The sequence below is a fragment of the Leucopleurus acutus genome (assembly GCF_964270905.1).
Source record: "Leucopleurus acutus genome assembly, chromosome: 14".
Lineage (NCBI taxonomy): Eukaryota > Metazoa > Chordata > Mammalia > Artiodactyla > Delphinidae > Leucopleurus > Leucopleurus acutus.
In genome coordinates this window covers 69,012,218-69,028,852 of record NC_139156.1, presented here as the reverse complement: position 1 = coordinate 69,028,852, position 16,635 = coordinate 69,012,218, and the positions used below count along the sequence as shown (strand labels likewise).

The 16,635-nt window shown below is 38.1% G+C and overlaps 1 protein-coding gene across 1 annotated transcript in view; it reads left to right on the top strand.

The window, feature by feature from the left end:
* REEP3 (receptor accessory protein 3) overlaps positions 1-16,635 on the top strand; it is a 100,645-nt gene that overhangs the window by 72,703 nt on the left and 11,307 nt on the right. The window contains exons 3-6 of the mRNA XM_082854712.1: positions 3,594-3,670; positions 6,065-6,185; positions 6,359-6,472; positions 15,530-15,677. Of these exons, the coding sequence (XP_082710838.1) occupies positions 3,594-3,670; positions 6,065-6,185; positions 6,359-6,472; positions 15,530-15,677 (460 nt within the window). The remainder of the gene's footprint in view (positions 1-3,593; positions 3,671-6,064; positions 6,186-6,358; positions 6,473-15,529; positions 15,678-16,635) is intronic.

Below are 16,635 nucleotides of genomic sequence, written 5' to 3'. Positions count from 1 at the left end.
CTAGTCTATTTGAGAAGTAGTCTTTCAGGGAGTATCACCAAACATTAGCTATCTGTGCAGTTCCTTTCACCTCTACTCAACCCTATTAACAGGTAAATTATGACTATTTGTGGGTTGGTTTTTTTTTGTTTTTTTGCGGTACGCGGGTCTCTCACTGCTGTGACCTCTCCCTTTGCGGAGCACAGGCTCCGGACGCGCAGGCTCAGCGGCCATGGCTCACGGGCCCAGCCGCTCCGTGGCATGTGGGATCTTCCCGGACTGGGGCACGAACCCGTGTCCCCCGCATCGGCAGGCGGACTCTCAACCACTGCGCCACCAGGGAAGCCGTGTGGGGTATTTTTTATCGTTGTTATCCGTTTGGAAGATCACAACCATAATAACTGTTGTGAAATAGTAAAATAATGAAAAATAACAAGGGTTGACTTAAATCATTTATTTTTCTGAAAGTTTCCTAAAGTTCCTATGAGAGAGACCATTTAACTCAAGCCGCCACTTTCCCAGGAAAGAAGGTGGTAAAGTTTACACTGAAATCCCCAGGCTGAGTGCCGGAGAGGGAAGAGAGAGCTGAAAAGATTGGTCTGATGGCAGCTGCTTGTTTGAAAATCTGCCTGGTTCAGGCTTCAAAGTAGACTGTGCCCTCCTGCGCCCATTTCCCAGCTTGGCGACCTTGCACAACGTGCTTACTTTGGCCCTCAGTAAAATGAGAGGAGTTTGCCAGGTTACTTATTTTCGAACTCTGCCCCATGGAGCAGTAGGGTTTCTTGGAGTTTCCTCCAGAGTCCGACGGTGGATAGAATGGGAGGACCAACCAGAGCTGGGTTTTTTGTAATTGTTTTACAATTTTTTTCAATAAAGGCTTATGTAGTTCAAAAAACTTGATCGCCACCAAGGTCCCTTCTAGCTCAGTGAAAGTGGGTTGTTTTGTTTGCAGGGGCTTTTTTTCTTCATTTCTTTTTGAGGGGATAACCTTGTGAATACAGTTGAATGGTAAGAGTACTAAATTACTGTTTGATTTGGAAAAGCTAAATGAAGGAACTCATGTGAGAGCCTCACTTTCCTTTAAATAGAAAGGGGCGGGGAGAAAAAACACATAGGATTTTAGCCCTGGAAGAAAATCCCCATATTGGGACAAAAGCTTGGAACTGGCAGCAGTGAGGGATTTAAGATAACTTATGAAAAGTGAAAAACTAAAGAGAATATTTGGTCTAACTTTCTTTTTTAATTTGAGATGATAATCTTATAAATCAATTTCGTTGTATTTTAAATAGAGATAACGTGCCCTACTATTTGCTTCAGGCAATTTTCTAAGCTCTTGGGTAAATTATTACGCATATGTCACAACACATTGCTTCAAAAGTTTTTCATGGCTATTATTAATTGATTTCTCCATGAACATAGAACACTGTTAAAGCTACCTGAGTTATAGTTCCTTATTGTTTATGGAATACCCAAACAAGCATCTGTATTAAAACTAAATAGGTCAATTTTCTAGCTAATTATAGAGACCTAATTTTTGGTTTTTTGTCATCTTATTGGGATGAGAACAAGGGAAGTAGTGGTTATTCTTGGACCTCGCATTCAGCAATTCCTCACATTTCTTTCTGTACGTGGCAAAATTGGTTAATAGCACCAATTCCAGAGTCAGGCAGCTTGAATAAGTCATTTTACCTCTCTCTGCCACCGCTTCCTTATAATCGTATAATTATGTTTTCTACTTCATAATGTTGTTGTGGGGATAAGTGAATTAATATATGTGATGCACTTAGTACAGTCCCTGGCCTGTGGTTGTCATGGTTTTGTGTATTATTGTTAGCCATTATTATATTATTGAGAAAGTGGAGGGTTTTTTTTTTACATCTTTATTGTAGTATAATTGCTTTACAATGGTGTGTTAGTTTCTGCTGTATAACACAGTGAATCAGCTATACGTATACATATATCCCCATATCCCCTCCCTCTTGCGTCTCCCTCCCTCCCACCCTCCCTATCCCACCCCTCTAGGTGGTCACAGCACCAAGCTGATCTCCCTGTGCTATGCGGCTGCTTCCCACTAGCTAGCTGTTTTACGTTTGGTAGTGTATATATGTCGCTGCTACTCTCTCACTTCATCCCAGCTTACACTTCCCCCTCCCCGTGTCCTCAAGTCCATTCTCTACGTTTGCATCTTTATTCCTGTCCTGCCCCTAGGTTCTTCAGAACCTTTTTTTTTTTTTTTTAGATTCCATATATATGTGTTAGCATACGGTATTTGTTTTTCTCTTTCTGACTTACTTCACTCTGTATGACAGACTCTAGGTCCATCCACCTCACTACAAATAACTCAATTTTGTTTCTTTTTATGGCTGAGTAATATTCCTTTGTATATATGTACCACATCTTCTTTATCCATTCATCTATCGATGGACACCTAGGTTGAAAAGCAGAGATTTTAACCCTTAAGGAAAATCCAACCTACATGAGAGATGAGAGTCTCTGTGCTTAGGAAGGTGGAAAGGTGTATTCTCACTCATTTGTGAGAACGAGTTCAAGATAAAATTAATATGGCAGCATTCCATGAAAAGGATTGGTACAGAGATACCAGAGTCTTGAGGACCTTTTAGGATGCTCTATTCCAGGCAAGAGGTAAAGATGTCCTGAACTACTGTCTTAGTTCTTTCAGGCTGCTATAACAAAAATACCATAGTCTAGGTGGTTTATAAACAACAGAAATTTATTCTCACAGTTTAAGAGGCTGAGAAGTCCAAGATCAAAGTGCCAGCAGACCACATGTCTGGTGAGGGCCCACTTCCTGGTTTATGAAGGCCATCTTCTTGATATGTCCTCACATGGTGGAAGAGCAGAGAGAGCTCTCTGGGGTCTCTTTTATAAGAACACCATTCACGTTCATGAGGACACTACCCTCATGACCTAAAAACCTCCCAAAGGCCCCACCTTCTAGTACACATTCAGGGTTAGGATTTCAGCATATGAATTTTGAGGGGACACAAACATTTGGTCTATTGCAGCTACTCTTGTGGTATTGGAGTCGAAGGAAAAGGATATGTGAAAGATTACAGGCTTGTATTTAGGGCAAGAGGAAGAAGACACTAACCTTAGACTTGCAAAGTGGGTGACTAGCATTATGGGTGTAACAAACCCAGGATTGTTCTTTGGTTTCCGAATAGTTTCTATATATTGAGAAATAAGGAATGCAAAATTTGAAAGACTAATAAAGATTAAATGTGGTCATATCATACATATACTATATGATTTGTATAATAATTAAATAGCTAGTAATCTTCATAAGGGAGCATGTAGATAAGATCTTTTAAAGAATTTTCCTCCAGTTAAGAAAAACATGTCCTATTTTTTCAATTCTCTCATTTCGGTTCCTACATTATATTGTATCAAAGCCTAGAGATTTGTTATTCTTTGATTCTTATATCCCAAGACTACTGATGTAGTGATGTGAGGAACTCAGGCATAAAACCTGTTGAGAATTAAACCATCGCCTTCTGCATTTAATCCAACGTACTATGTATGATATATACAGTTTTTCAGAGTTGCAGATAACTTTGGTCTATTATTTCATACATATTTTTATTGTTTTACAGGTTCGATGGATGATGTACTGGATTGTCTTTGCTCTCTATACTGTGACTGAAACAGTAGCAGATCAGACAGTTGCTTGGTAAGTTCTAGTGTTGACAAAAGGCCAGACTATAGACTCTTGATCAGGTGTCCTGAGTTCTTATCCTGCTCCAGCTGTTAACTGAGTGAATTTGATCAGTCTACCTAATTATCCATTGTATCATTTTCTTCATGTGGGTTCCCCACAAGAACATTACTTTCCTTTTGAAATCCTCCAGGTGAAGGCGGCTCATCCTCCCCACGTGCCACTCCCTGCCCATCTCCCACACACCTCCCACTACCTTGGAATAGAGAAAACTTGGTTGTCGTTATCTTTTTTCCACACTGATGACTTCAGACTATTTTTTCTTGATTACTTCCTAAACGACTCCTCTTTTGAATCCCACAGCATCTGGTTTTAGCGCTCCCTCCCCATCCTTAAAAGTCTCATCTACAAACATTCAAACTGGATGATGTCAAATCCACACAGAAACACCCCCCAACACCAGCTCCTTGACTGCTCTATTCCAAACAGCATGGGGCAAAATTAAAGCATGTTTATATCCTCGAGGATTTGACATTTTACTGAGGAGCAATACTTAATGGAACAACTTGAATCTCGTTGTGCTGTATTTCAGTAGTGTATTTCCATCTATACCTTTCCGTCACTTGGAGAAATCCTCCTTTCAAGCTCTTTAAACTTTTACTACCTTGCCACTATCTTCAACCGCCTTTGCTGCACAAACCTTCATCCTAAATTAGCCCAACAATTGCTTTTCTTTGCTTCTTTACCCAGACTACCAGTTGAGCTGAAAAAAATCAATCAGCTGCTCATATTGGTATCAGTTTGAAAGTCACGATTCCTTTTACTTGCTTTTGGTCAGTGGCTACTTCCATTCCCTCCTGCATCTGTTTCAAACATTTAACTGTTCTCTGCTTAAACTGTCTTTCTGACTTTGCTATTCTCATCATATTCTCATAGCACACTAGGTCACATTGGATTGCTAGGAAAAAACAGAAGTCATCAGACTTAAATGTTCTTAACGACCTGCCTTTATTTTTCAACTTCTCTGTATCTGCATTGATCTTTCTCTTCCTCTGTCCCACAGCTCATTTATTTACCTGTTATGTTTTGGTGTAGGGGTTTGGGGAGGATTGGTTGTTTGTTTGTTTTTCAGTGGCAGAACACAGATTCCAAGCCATACTAGGTCTCTTAAATTTCAATGCTCTCTCTTTAAAGACTTCTATTTTTTTTTCCTGATTGCAGACGTAGCACATATACACTATTAAAAAGTAAACAACGTAGAAAAAGCTTACCACGAGCAATGATAGTCCAGAAACTCCTCTGTAACTGCACAGCAGCGACCCTTTGTAGACTACAGAAGAGTCATTCCTCACTGCCCCCTGCCCATCTGTCTCATCAGAAGAGCCCAGATTTTTTTTTTGTCATGTATCTTAGTACTTCATGTACCACAAGATGCTGGTCTCCTCATGATGTATTAGTTAACTTTTGCTGTGGCAACAAACAACCCTAAAAGCACAATGGGTTAGAAAAACGAACATTCATTTCTTGCTCAAGCTATATGAGGACAAATGGTTGGCTGCAACTTTACTGGGCTTAGCTCAGTTTTAAGTGTCTTCTTGTTCAAGGACCAAGGCTGAAGAAGCAGCTGTTCTCGTGGCCAAAAGCAAAAGTTGAAAGCAAGAGGTTGGGGGTGTTGAGGTGAGGGAGTCAAAGGGCATTTAAAGCGTCTCCTTGCATGTGACATATGTCACACTCACATTCTGTTGCCCAAAGCAGGTCACATGGCTAAAGCCATGGTCATTGCTTGAGGAAGTGTATTCAGCCTACCAAGAAGGCACTGAAAAATCAAGTGGAAGGGGCATTGATATATTACCCTAATTCCCAGGTTACCACAATGGCAAGTCCATTCTCCTTTCAAGTGAACAGTTTAGGTCTGTCAAGTGCTGCGGTTCTGGCCAAATGAAATTGGAGGGGACGTTTTCTGGGAGTTCTAAGGGAAGGAGATGTGTATATGGTGTAACACTGTACACTTGGCGCTTATAAAGGTGACTCCTGATGCTTGGAGGTGTGTCCAGGTAATGCCATAACAGCTACGCTCTGCAGACAGGGTGGGTGCACCTTACTATCGTGGTTATAAATGCTATTAATGCCCTCTCTGAACTGCCACAGTCAGTTTGGCAGCTTGGCTGTGCTTGTCTAAACGGAGCAATCTTGTACTAGAAGGTGTGAATCACTCCAGGGGTCAGGTTGCTCTGATCTGTATAGTTAATGAGATTTTGTCAATTCAAACATGGTTGTTTCCCTGATCACAACTTTTTACATGTGAAAACTTAACCCAGTGACTGAACTTTGTAAAAAGGTTTTTTTGCAGTTTCCTCATGGTCTGTACTTTATTTTCACTGGCGTTTTTTTCTGATTTTTTCTCGTTAGGTTCCCCCTGTACTATGAGCTTAAGATTGCTTTTGTCATATGGCTGCTCTCTCCCTATACCAAAGGAGCAAGTTTAATATATAGAAAATTCCTTCATCCACTACTTTCTTCAAAGGAAAGGGTAAGATATACAGATTATTTCCACAAATCACTTATTAGAAATGTATATCATCACATGCTATATGCTATAAAGTGAGTGAAACTATTATGTTAAGGGGGAGAAGTCCCAGTTTTCAGCTTCTTGACACTCTTTTTAAATGAAATTAATATTTATGGGTTTGATTTTTTTTCTAGGAGATTGATGATTATATTGTACAAGCAAAGGAACGAGGCTATGAGACTATGGTAAACTTTGGGCGGCAAGGTTTAAATTTAGCAGCTACTGCTGCTGTCACTGCAGCAGTGAAGGTAATTTTTTATTTACCTTTTTTTTTTAATCCAGTGTCACATTGTCAATGAATAAAGTAGGGTGGCTTTTTACTTCAGATCATTATAAAATTTTGGCACAAATTTACCTTCTGTTTATTTTTGTAATACTAGAAAAAAAAACAAGTAGATTATTTTAAAGGCATTTTAACATGTGTTTTCTATAATTGTTAGATATTTTGAAACTCTTAATTGATGACAAAATGAGAGCTAGTTAGTAAGTAAAACATACTGGAAAATGTCATTTTGTCATAATTTTCCTACTTTATAACCTTAAAATAGTTTTGAGTAAATCACCTTTAGTAAAGATGACCATTCTTTCTTTCTCTGTCTTTGGTGTTTTTTCCCTCTCTCTCTCCATGGCAATATCTTGGTAGGATTTCTGGCTTACTTCTGCACCCATACTTCAACCAGTTTGAGGTAACTGATTATTCAAAATAAGGCATGAAAAATTTCTGTTCTTAAAACTTAAGATTTTACTTAGCCAATTACTAATGTCATGTGTTGTGTTTTGCAAGCCAAATTATCAAAGGAATGAATGCCTTCTGTGAAAATTCGCATTATGGCTTTTGGATTTCTTTGCATGTAGTAATTAGTGTGGTTTATTTTAAATACCATAGCATAATTGGTTTTGGTGTGTAGTGTATGGAAGGAAAATAGGTTTCAGATCCAGAAAGTGCTGAGTGTGACTTTCTAAGTAACCATCGGTGATTGACTTAACTTCTCAATTGGGAGGATGGCGAGGAGGAGAAAATGAGGTGGAAGAGAACTAAAGTCCTCATCTGCTGTATATGAAAGTAGAGGTTTTAAAGTGGTTGCCTGCAGGGGGATGGAGAGAAGGGGACCGAGGGCTTCTTGCTTTCTTCTGTTACAAAATTTAGCATCATTTAACTTTACACATGAAGTACATGTATTTATTTACACCCCAAAGAAGATGCTTTCTGAGTTTTCCATACTTAAAAGCAACATTCAACGTGATTCTATGGCAAAAAATTAACTTTCGACATCAAAAATTGCTTAGAAAAAAAAAATTGCTTAGAAAATATAGACATTTTAGAACATGTTTTAGGAAACATAGAAGCACACAAATCCCATTTGCCCTCTTTACTTTTTTTTTTCTTTATTTGGCTGCATTGGGTCTTCGTTGCTGTGCGCGGGCTTTCTCTAGTTGCGGTGGGCGAGCGGGGTCCGCTCTTCTTTGCGGTACGTGGACTTTCTCATCGCGGTGGCTTCTCTTGTAGTGGAGCATGGGCTCTAGGCGCGCCGGCTTCAGTAGTTGTGGCTTGCAGGCTATAGTGCGCAGGCTCAGTAGCTGTGGTGCACGGGCCTAGTTGCTGCCCCCACCCCCACCCCGGCATGTGGGATCTTCCTGGACCAGGGTGCAAACCCACGTACCCTGCTTTGGCAGGCGGATTCTTAACCACTGCACCACTAGGGAAGTCCTTGCTCTCTTCACTTTAACACTTAAATATAGTTTATAATCCTGCATACTCTGTGAGACACCTCCCTAACATATTGTCACTTTTTTGTAGGATATTTATTTTATTTTGACTTACTACTTCCAAACTCTGTGTGAGGAATCAGAAACCCCAACTAGATTATCTTATCCTGGTTCCCTTCTTATTTATTTTTATTTTATACATACTTTGCTGCCATCAGTATTTAACATCCAATATATTTATTCAACATGTATGTATTTAATGTATTTACCATCTATATGTATGTATGTTTTTTAATATTTATTTATTTATTTATTTAGGCTGCACCCGGTCTTAGGTGCAGCATGTGGGATCTAGTTCCCTGACCAAGGATTGAACCCGGGCCCGCTGCATTGGGAGCCAGAGTCTTACCCATTGGACTTCTAGGGAAGTCCCTATGTATGTATTTAATGACTACCATATGGTAGGTGCTTGGGATGCAGCAATGAACAAAATAGATACAGTCTTTACCCTCACAGGCTACTACTGTCAAGCTGAATGTCTGTATTCACTAACTGAAAATTTTACCTCATCTTTGGTTGCTTAGAGCCTACCCCTTGCCCTCCACTATGAAAATAAGCATTATCTGGTAATTCCCTGGCGGTGCAGTGGTTAGGACTCCGCGCTTTCACTGCCGAGGGCCAGGGTTCAATCCCTGTTTGGGGAACTAAGATCCCACAAGGCTCACGGTGCAGACCAAAAAAATAAATAAAATAAAAATAAGCATCGTCTCACAGAAACACTTTGCTGTAGAAAGGCTATAAAAGTAATTCTATACCTGTGTTTCTCTGGCTTCTTTGTTGTTCAATGTTTGTTTTTATTTATACATTTAACAAATCAAAACCACCTCCCCACTTCAAAGGCAGGAAACAGATCATAAAAGTCATCTAAGTTACCACTGCAGAACAATCAAAACACACATCCTGTGATTTGAATTCACTTTGGAATGCTCTCTTTTGTTTGTGATCTCGTGATCCTTTTGTTATCAAGCTCACCGTATGAGGCACCCCTCACCATTCTCCTCATGAGCACAGGAATGTTGGCATCAACCATACTGGATTTTATTCATTAGAAATAGTCGTTAAATATGCTGAACACAGCATAATGTTAACACTATTTGCCTCAAGTTTTACTGTGCCTATGTTAAAGCAGGGGAAATTAGTTTCATCTCTGGAGATGTCAAAGAAAGGCAGTGTGATGGAAGAAACACTGAACCAGACACTTCATACCGAAGAGTAAATTGAAGCTGAAATAGGAAATAGGTCAAGTTTAAGGAGAAACTGCAAGAAAGCTAATAGAAAGACTTGAGAATTATTAAACTTTTTTTTTTTTTTTGCAATATATGGTTTGTTAAAAATATCTTTCAGGCTAAAAATATTGGACTCTCAGTGTGACCTTTAAAGATCAGCAGTACCCCTGACTAGTTTCCCCAGGTTGAACCGCCTGAGCATGTTAAAGATGAAAATAGGAATCTAATCAGAACATTTATTACACCGTAAAGCAATTTTCTGAAAATGTTACTCAGTTCTGTGACCTCATTACCAGGCATCTGTTACCAAGGTCAGTGTCCAAGTTTATTTTGGCTGAGCAAAGCACAAGCATATGAAGGAGCTTCAAGGATTTTACTGAGGATGTTCAACATCCCATAGCTTTCACACGAGAAATGCCGGTGGCTTTTGTACAGATGAGCAACACTCCTGCCGGACGAAGGACAGATGAAGAAAAGTACTTTTAGTCGTATTAACCATCTCTTGGGATTTTCTTTGGCAGCCTCTTCTTGGTGAACTCTTTGGCAGATATTATAAAAAATCAATTATCACAGAAATGAGAGTATTAAAGTTAAAATTTCTGAAATCTTATTGACTGTAAATGATGACGATTAGGTCAAAAATCCTGACATCTTGCTGTCTGTTTTAATGGCTTTCTGTTTGTGAAACGATTTGAGGAGATTCAGCTGCTTAGTATCATCCATTTAAAAAGGGAGCACTTCTTTAGACAATGGAGAAGAAAGGTCATATTTTTTTCTCTGCAATCTAGGAAAGCACAATATTATAATGAAAGTTGAATTCTATAGCAGTTGAGTTGTCAGCATTTTTTAGCCCTGATTCTGCCACTAATTAGCAGTGAGATTTGGGGCAGTCATCTGCACTGATCTCTCTAAGTATTTATTTTCTTACCCGTAAAATGCAGGGGTAAAAACTGACTTCTAAAACCCCTTATGCTCTAAAACAATGGTTCTCAACTGGGGGCAGTTTTGCCCTCCAAGGGACATTTGGCAATGTCTGGAGACGTTGTGGGTTGTCACAAGTTAGAGGGGGGTGCTGCCAGTGGCATCTCAGGTAGAGGACAAGGATGCTGCTTAATATCCTACAAGGCACAGGACGGCATCCCCCCCACACACACAGAATTACCTAGCCCAAAATAGCGTTAGTGCTGAAGTCGAGAAACCCTGCTCTAAAAGTATGATGAGTCAGAAAAGGCTAAAAGAATACATAAATATGTATAGGTAGTTTGGGTGATGGGTTACAAATAATCTTTCTTTTTTATATTTTTCTCTGTTACAAACATTCTTCAATAAATATATATTGCTTTAATCTTAAAACCACTAAAATATATTTTTCACTTAATGCAAATGCAATCAATTCCATTCTAGGCTTGATCAGATTGTGTTAAATGTCCATAGGGAAAAGCCATTTCCCTAAAAACTGGGGACTGACCCTATCTGCAGTTATAATGTAGTATGTCAAAGATCAACAAGAAATAGAGCTTCATGGCTATTCATTATTGAACAGTATCATAAAAATTGTTCCATAAAAGATTGTTTGTATGCTTGTAAGATTATAAAGCATTGCTGATTATGTTTTTGAATTCTTAATTTAAAAATGTGAAGAGGATAGGTTGAGGTTTTATACAAAGATGCTGATAAGCATGGTAAATTCCCCTTATTTAACACAAAATATAGTAACTTTAATGTAATATATAACCAGGATATGAAGTATTTAAACAAAGGCAGAATCGTTTGGGTATAAAGAAGTTAGAATTAGTCATACATGCAGGGTCCCTTTTCACAGATGCCAACTGTAGACTTGGATACTTGAGCAGACATTCAGATTCTCTAGTGCCCTTGGATATAAGTGAGCTCTCTGTGAGGCCAGCTCGGGAAGCTGCTTCTCAGCTGAAGGATTCTTTCCAGAGCTTGAATGTGTTAGATTTGGTCCCAGCCCTCCCACCCAGTCAGCCCTTACAGTGTTCTTAGTTTCTTAAATGGATGTTCTGGGCTCCAAATTCAAACCCCGAGAACTCAGAGTTACCTGAAGGCAGGAACACTTCTGCTAATGATGTGAAATATTCTACAGAATGCTTTTTAATTCCTTTGACGTTTGCTTTCTCATCATAATCTTTCTGTTACCTTCTCTTTGATTTTTAGGACCAATTTTAACAGACAGTGTACATACATTTCTGTAGAGAATAGTATCTAAAATACTGGGATAGAGAATTACCTTGTGGATGGTAACGCCCTTCCAACTTATGCGGAGCACAGGCTCCAGATGCGCACGCTCAGCGGCTATGGCTCACGGGCCTAGCCGCTCCGCGGCATATGGGATCTTCACGGACCGGGGGCACGAACCCGTGTCCCCTGCATCGGCAGGCGGACTCTCAACCACTGCGCCACCAGGGAAGCCTTTACAGTGCTCTTTATTTATTCACATGGTTTCTATTATATTTACTGTCCAGCGTCCTTTCCTTTCAGCTAGAATGACTTCCTTTAGTATTTGTTATAGGGGAGGGCTGCTAGTGACAAATTCTTAGTTTTTAAAAATCTTTGTCTGAATTTGTTCTTTAAAGGACAGTTTTGCTGGATAGTGAATACACATTTGAAACTTTTTTTCTCTCAAAACTTTGAATATGTCATCTTAGTGCTTTCTGTCCTCCATGGTTTCTGAAAAGGCATTGTTAATTTAAACAAAATCTCAATATCTTTTGTATTGTTATTGACAAGTGACTATAATTCCCTGTTTATGCCCTCAAAATGTAGAAACAATTTTTTCTTTTAATTATGGGAGTAAGGGATTTAGATATTGGAAAAATGATCAAGAAATGGATCAGAAATTCTTATAGTATACTATGTTACAATTAAAACTTCGCTATACCATCTATGACTAATTTTGTAATATGAAGAAATTTTTGAAAAAAATCGCTCATCTGCCTAAACATCACACTGTTTTCATTTTTTAATATTTTTCCCTAACTATAACCATACTGCATACTTGTGCCCATATTTTGCATGATTTAGAATTCTGAGGTGGAGGGTAGGTATTTCCACTTAACATTGTATTGCAAACATAATTCCCTTATTAAAGGACTTCTTGTGCTGAATATATAAAAATTAGAGGGAATAGGTCTGCCTTTAGCTGCAATTATTTTATAATGACATCTCTCCTTTAAAGTGGTCACATTAGATACTTATAATTTATGTAATATTTTTGAAGTTCATAATAGTGCAATAGTTCTCTCCCCATATTAGTTCTATTCTGGACCCATTAGAAAATATACAGTGGAAAAAAATGATTTTTCAAAGTGATAATGGCTGTTGAAGTGCCATGGGTCTTCAAGGAGGGTACAGCCCCTTTTTGCTTTTGTCTACAGTACCTGGCCTTTTTGGGAGATTGATAATACTTGGGGCTAGAGGGTTGGTTACTCAAGAGCTACATTAAAATACATACTGTATATAGATCACCCAGATACCTCAGGGTTGGTCCTTGCTCACCTTTAATGTAAACCTGAAGCAGACGCCTAGTGGATGGTGTAATCTACCCATGTAGATACCCATGACTGTACCTGTAGTTTGGTGCTGAAACTCTCTATATAAACTCCAGTGTTTACATTAAAACATGCTGCAACCTATGGAGAACTTTCCAACAGTCAAGAGTAATGAAAAAGAAGAGGCATAAAAAGAGTATTTAGTTTACTTATTACATACTCAATATCGGTCCCATACCACGTGCACTCAGAGAACAGAAGAAGCTGAAGATTTGTCCCTCTCTAGTTTCTTAAAATCTTGCTCTGGAGGCAAAATATATAAAGTACAGCAATAGAACTAACATTAATTTGTGAGTTCATTTGTGAGATATGCCCGAAGTAATTAGTTGATTATAATCATTAAAGATACCAAAGTTTGTGGGTGCTATAAAGCTAGGCTGATTCAATGGCACTTTGACTCATTTGCATGCTGAGATGTACTTTCTTGAGTGGGAGGGTTTGGGAGTTACAGTAGAGGGTATCATGGACGTATATTATCATTCATTTGGCAATAGGCAAACAGTCAAGAATTGCTGAGAGAGGGCACAGAAATACAAAGGTAGGAATAGAGAAAATGACAGTTCTGAGAAAACAAGGCATCTGTTTCAGATGAGCACTGATCACTTCCTTTTAGTGTGTGTCTGAAGTCTTCTGTCATCCTCTATTTAAGAAGCAAATTGTATCCGATAAAAAGAGAGTATAATGAAGTAAACCTTGTCAAGAATGTTTAAAGATGTGTGGAATCCAATTATTTTTATTGAGGATATAGACCTTTAATTTAATAATTCTTTTTCATAATTCAAAAAATATGGTAGAAATTACAAAACTTTAAGTGGGGTATGAAAATGGTGTTTGGGTTTGACAGAATAGGATATCATTCACTCGGAGTAGCTAAATCAAGACTCATGAAACAAGACCTTTTTCTTCAGTGTAAAATACATGTTAGCAGTAATGTTGGAATGTTTATAGTGCCCTAGGCTGTGAAATTTAGAGATGAACCATTATGGATGAGTTTCTACAGTTACATTATAACTAGAGGCAATCATAAATTCACATGTGTGAGAAGAAGAAATAATAAGTGTAAAAAAAAACCTTTAGAAGAATATTTTTAATCCAGCTATAAATAAGAAATGAGTCATCTGTATGCTATGCAAATTTTCAAGTGGGTAAATTTAGAAATTATTTTTTTCTCTTTACAAAACTTTATACTTTGGGGGGAAATGTAGTTATGTCTGAGAAGTTCAGAAATGTCCCTTTCAAAGCTGTGCAATGATGAAAAGCACTGAACTTCCTGCAGTAATGGGAATGTCCTGTATCTGCACTGTCCAATACAATAGCCACTAGCCACATGTGGCTATTGAGCATTTGAAATGTAGCTAGTGCAATTAAGGAGCTGAATTTTTAAACTTATTTAATTTTAGTTAAATTTAAATACCCACTTGTACCTAATGTCTACCATATTGTTAAGGCTTTAAAATGACTTAAAGTTAAATTGTGTGTATTAGTAGATATGTTTTGCCAGATGGTGAATTCATTAACTGAATATCTTTCATACTCAAGATTCTCTGGCTCTTAAATTTTTTTTACTGTGTTCTAGGTAGAGCCATTACCACTCCTGACTTAGCTTTAAAACAGCATCTCTAGTCATGTACCAAAATGTTCATTGCAGCTCTATTTACAATAGCCCGGAGATGGAAACAACCTAAGTGCCCATCATCCGATGAATGGATAAAGAAGATGTGGCACATATATACAATGGAATATTACTCAGCCATAAAAAGAAATGAAATTGAGCTATTTGTAATGAGGTGGATAGACCTAGAGTCTGTCATACAGAGTGAAGTAAGTCAGAAAGAGAAAGACAAATACCGTATGCTAACACATATATATGGAATTTAAGGGGAAAAAAATGTCATGAAGAACCTAGGGGTAAGACAGGAATAAAGACATAGACCTACTAGAGAATGGACTTGAGGATATGGGGAGGGGGAAGGGTGAGCTGTGACAAAGCGAGAGAGAGGCACGGACATATATACGCTACCAAACGTAAGGTAGATAGCTAGTGGGAAGCAGCCGCATAGCACAGGGAGATCAGCTCGGTGCTTTGTGACCACCTAGAGGGGTGGGATAGGGAGGGTGGGAGGGAGGGAGACGCAAGAGGGAAGAGATATGGGAACATATGTATAATTGATTCACTTTGTTATAAAGCAGAAACTAACACACCATTGTAAAGCAATTATACCCCAATAAAGATGTTAAAAAAAAAAGAAAAAGAAAATTAGGTATAGGCTATGTTATAATAAAGTAGAATTTATGTTTAAAAAAAAACAGCATCTCTTTTACTTTAAAAAGTTCTTCTGAATCATAAACGTAAGCCTCAAAGTGCTGCTTTTAGGAGAGAGAAATATTATGGATGATGTTTACAGAGGGGATAAGCTCATTTTACATTTTTTTACATTCTTGAATTAAATTTAAAGCTGAAATGTTTGGGAGTGGAATGTACTGATGTCTACAACTTGCTTTGAAATGCATTAAAAATTGATTGATGGATGGATAGATGGTAAATATGTGGTAAAGCAGATATAGCAAAATATAAACGATATATGGGTATCCACTGTAGAATTCTTTCAACTTTTCTGAATGTTTCATTTTAAAATGAATAAGCTTCATGATAAAATGTTGGAGGAAAGTTAAATGGAAACATATTAAGTATTTTAAAGTGCATTTCTTTTCTTGGATCTATCACTTCTCTGTTAAATAGAGCCAAGGAGCAATAACTGAACGTTTACGAAGTTTCAGTATGCATGATCTAACAGCTATCCAAGGTGATGAGCCTGTGGGACAAAGACCATACCAACCTCTCCCAGAAACAAAAAAGAAAAGTAAACCAGCCTCCGGTGAATCACCAGGTGTGCTTGTTTTGTTTTAATGTATTGTTCTTTCATAATTGGGATCTTGAGTCAAGATGGGCACTAAAATAATACCTGGTTGCCAGCTGAATTTGGGTAAACAACATTTATTTTTAAGCTTATATTCTTGAGCTTCACACTTAACTGTATGTAGGTCTCCTTCTCTAAATAAGGTTATTGCTTGCTTTTTGTTGACTCTGGAGATAATCCAGTTAAGAAAGTAGCAGTAGCGCCTTGTGCTGCCATGTGGATGGCATGTGGATGTGGTTACCCTCTACCACCAGCACTAGTTCTGACCTGTGATCTCTAACTTGCTACTCAAACTATGTAGTGGCATCTGAGTTTTATAATTAAACCCTCTTTAATGTAAGTGCTGTGAACAAAGAAGGATATTGACTTATAAGATAAGAAGTTTTAAGCAGGTGACAAAAGATGACAGGTTTGAAAATAGGATTACTCCCATGGAAAAATGTGTTGAAATCATGACTTGTAGACTAAGAACTACCTTGTTCTAATGTAAATTATAAGCATGTCATAGTTGATACGTTCTAAAATTTTAGTAAATTTTTGTGGTCTTAGAAACATATACATAAACAAAAAGACATAGTCCCTTAGTCATTTTTTTTGCATATAAGAAAGTTGTAGTTCAAGACCTAATTGAGAACTAAGATCTTCAGGATATTTCTTATTAAAGTATTACTAGGTTCATAAGGTGAAGGGCTACTTGATCTTTTTGTTTGTTTGTTTTTTAAGTAGAAGTTTTCTTCTGAGGGAGACTGAAAATCATCCTTTATAATTAAAACCAATTTGAAAAGAGCAGTCCCGAAGTGAGAGAGTAGCATTGACATATATACACTACCAAATGTAAAATAGATAGCTAGTGGGAAGCAGCTTGCTGCTTTGTGACCACCTGGGAGGGTGGGAGGGAGACGCAAGAGGGAGGGGATATGGGGATATG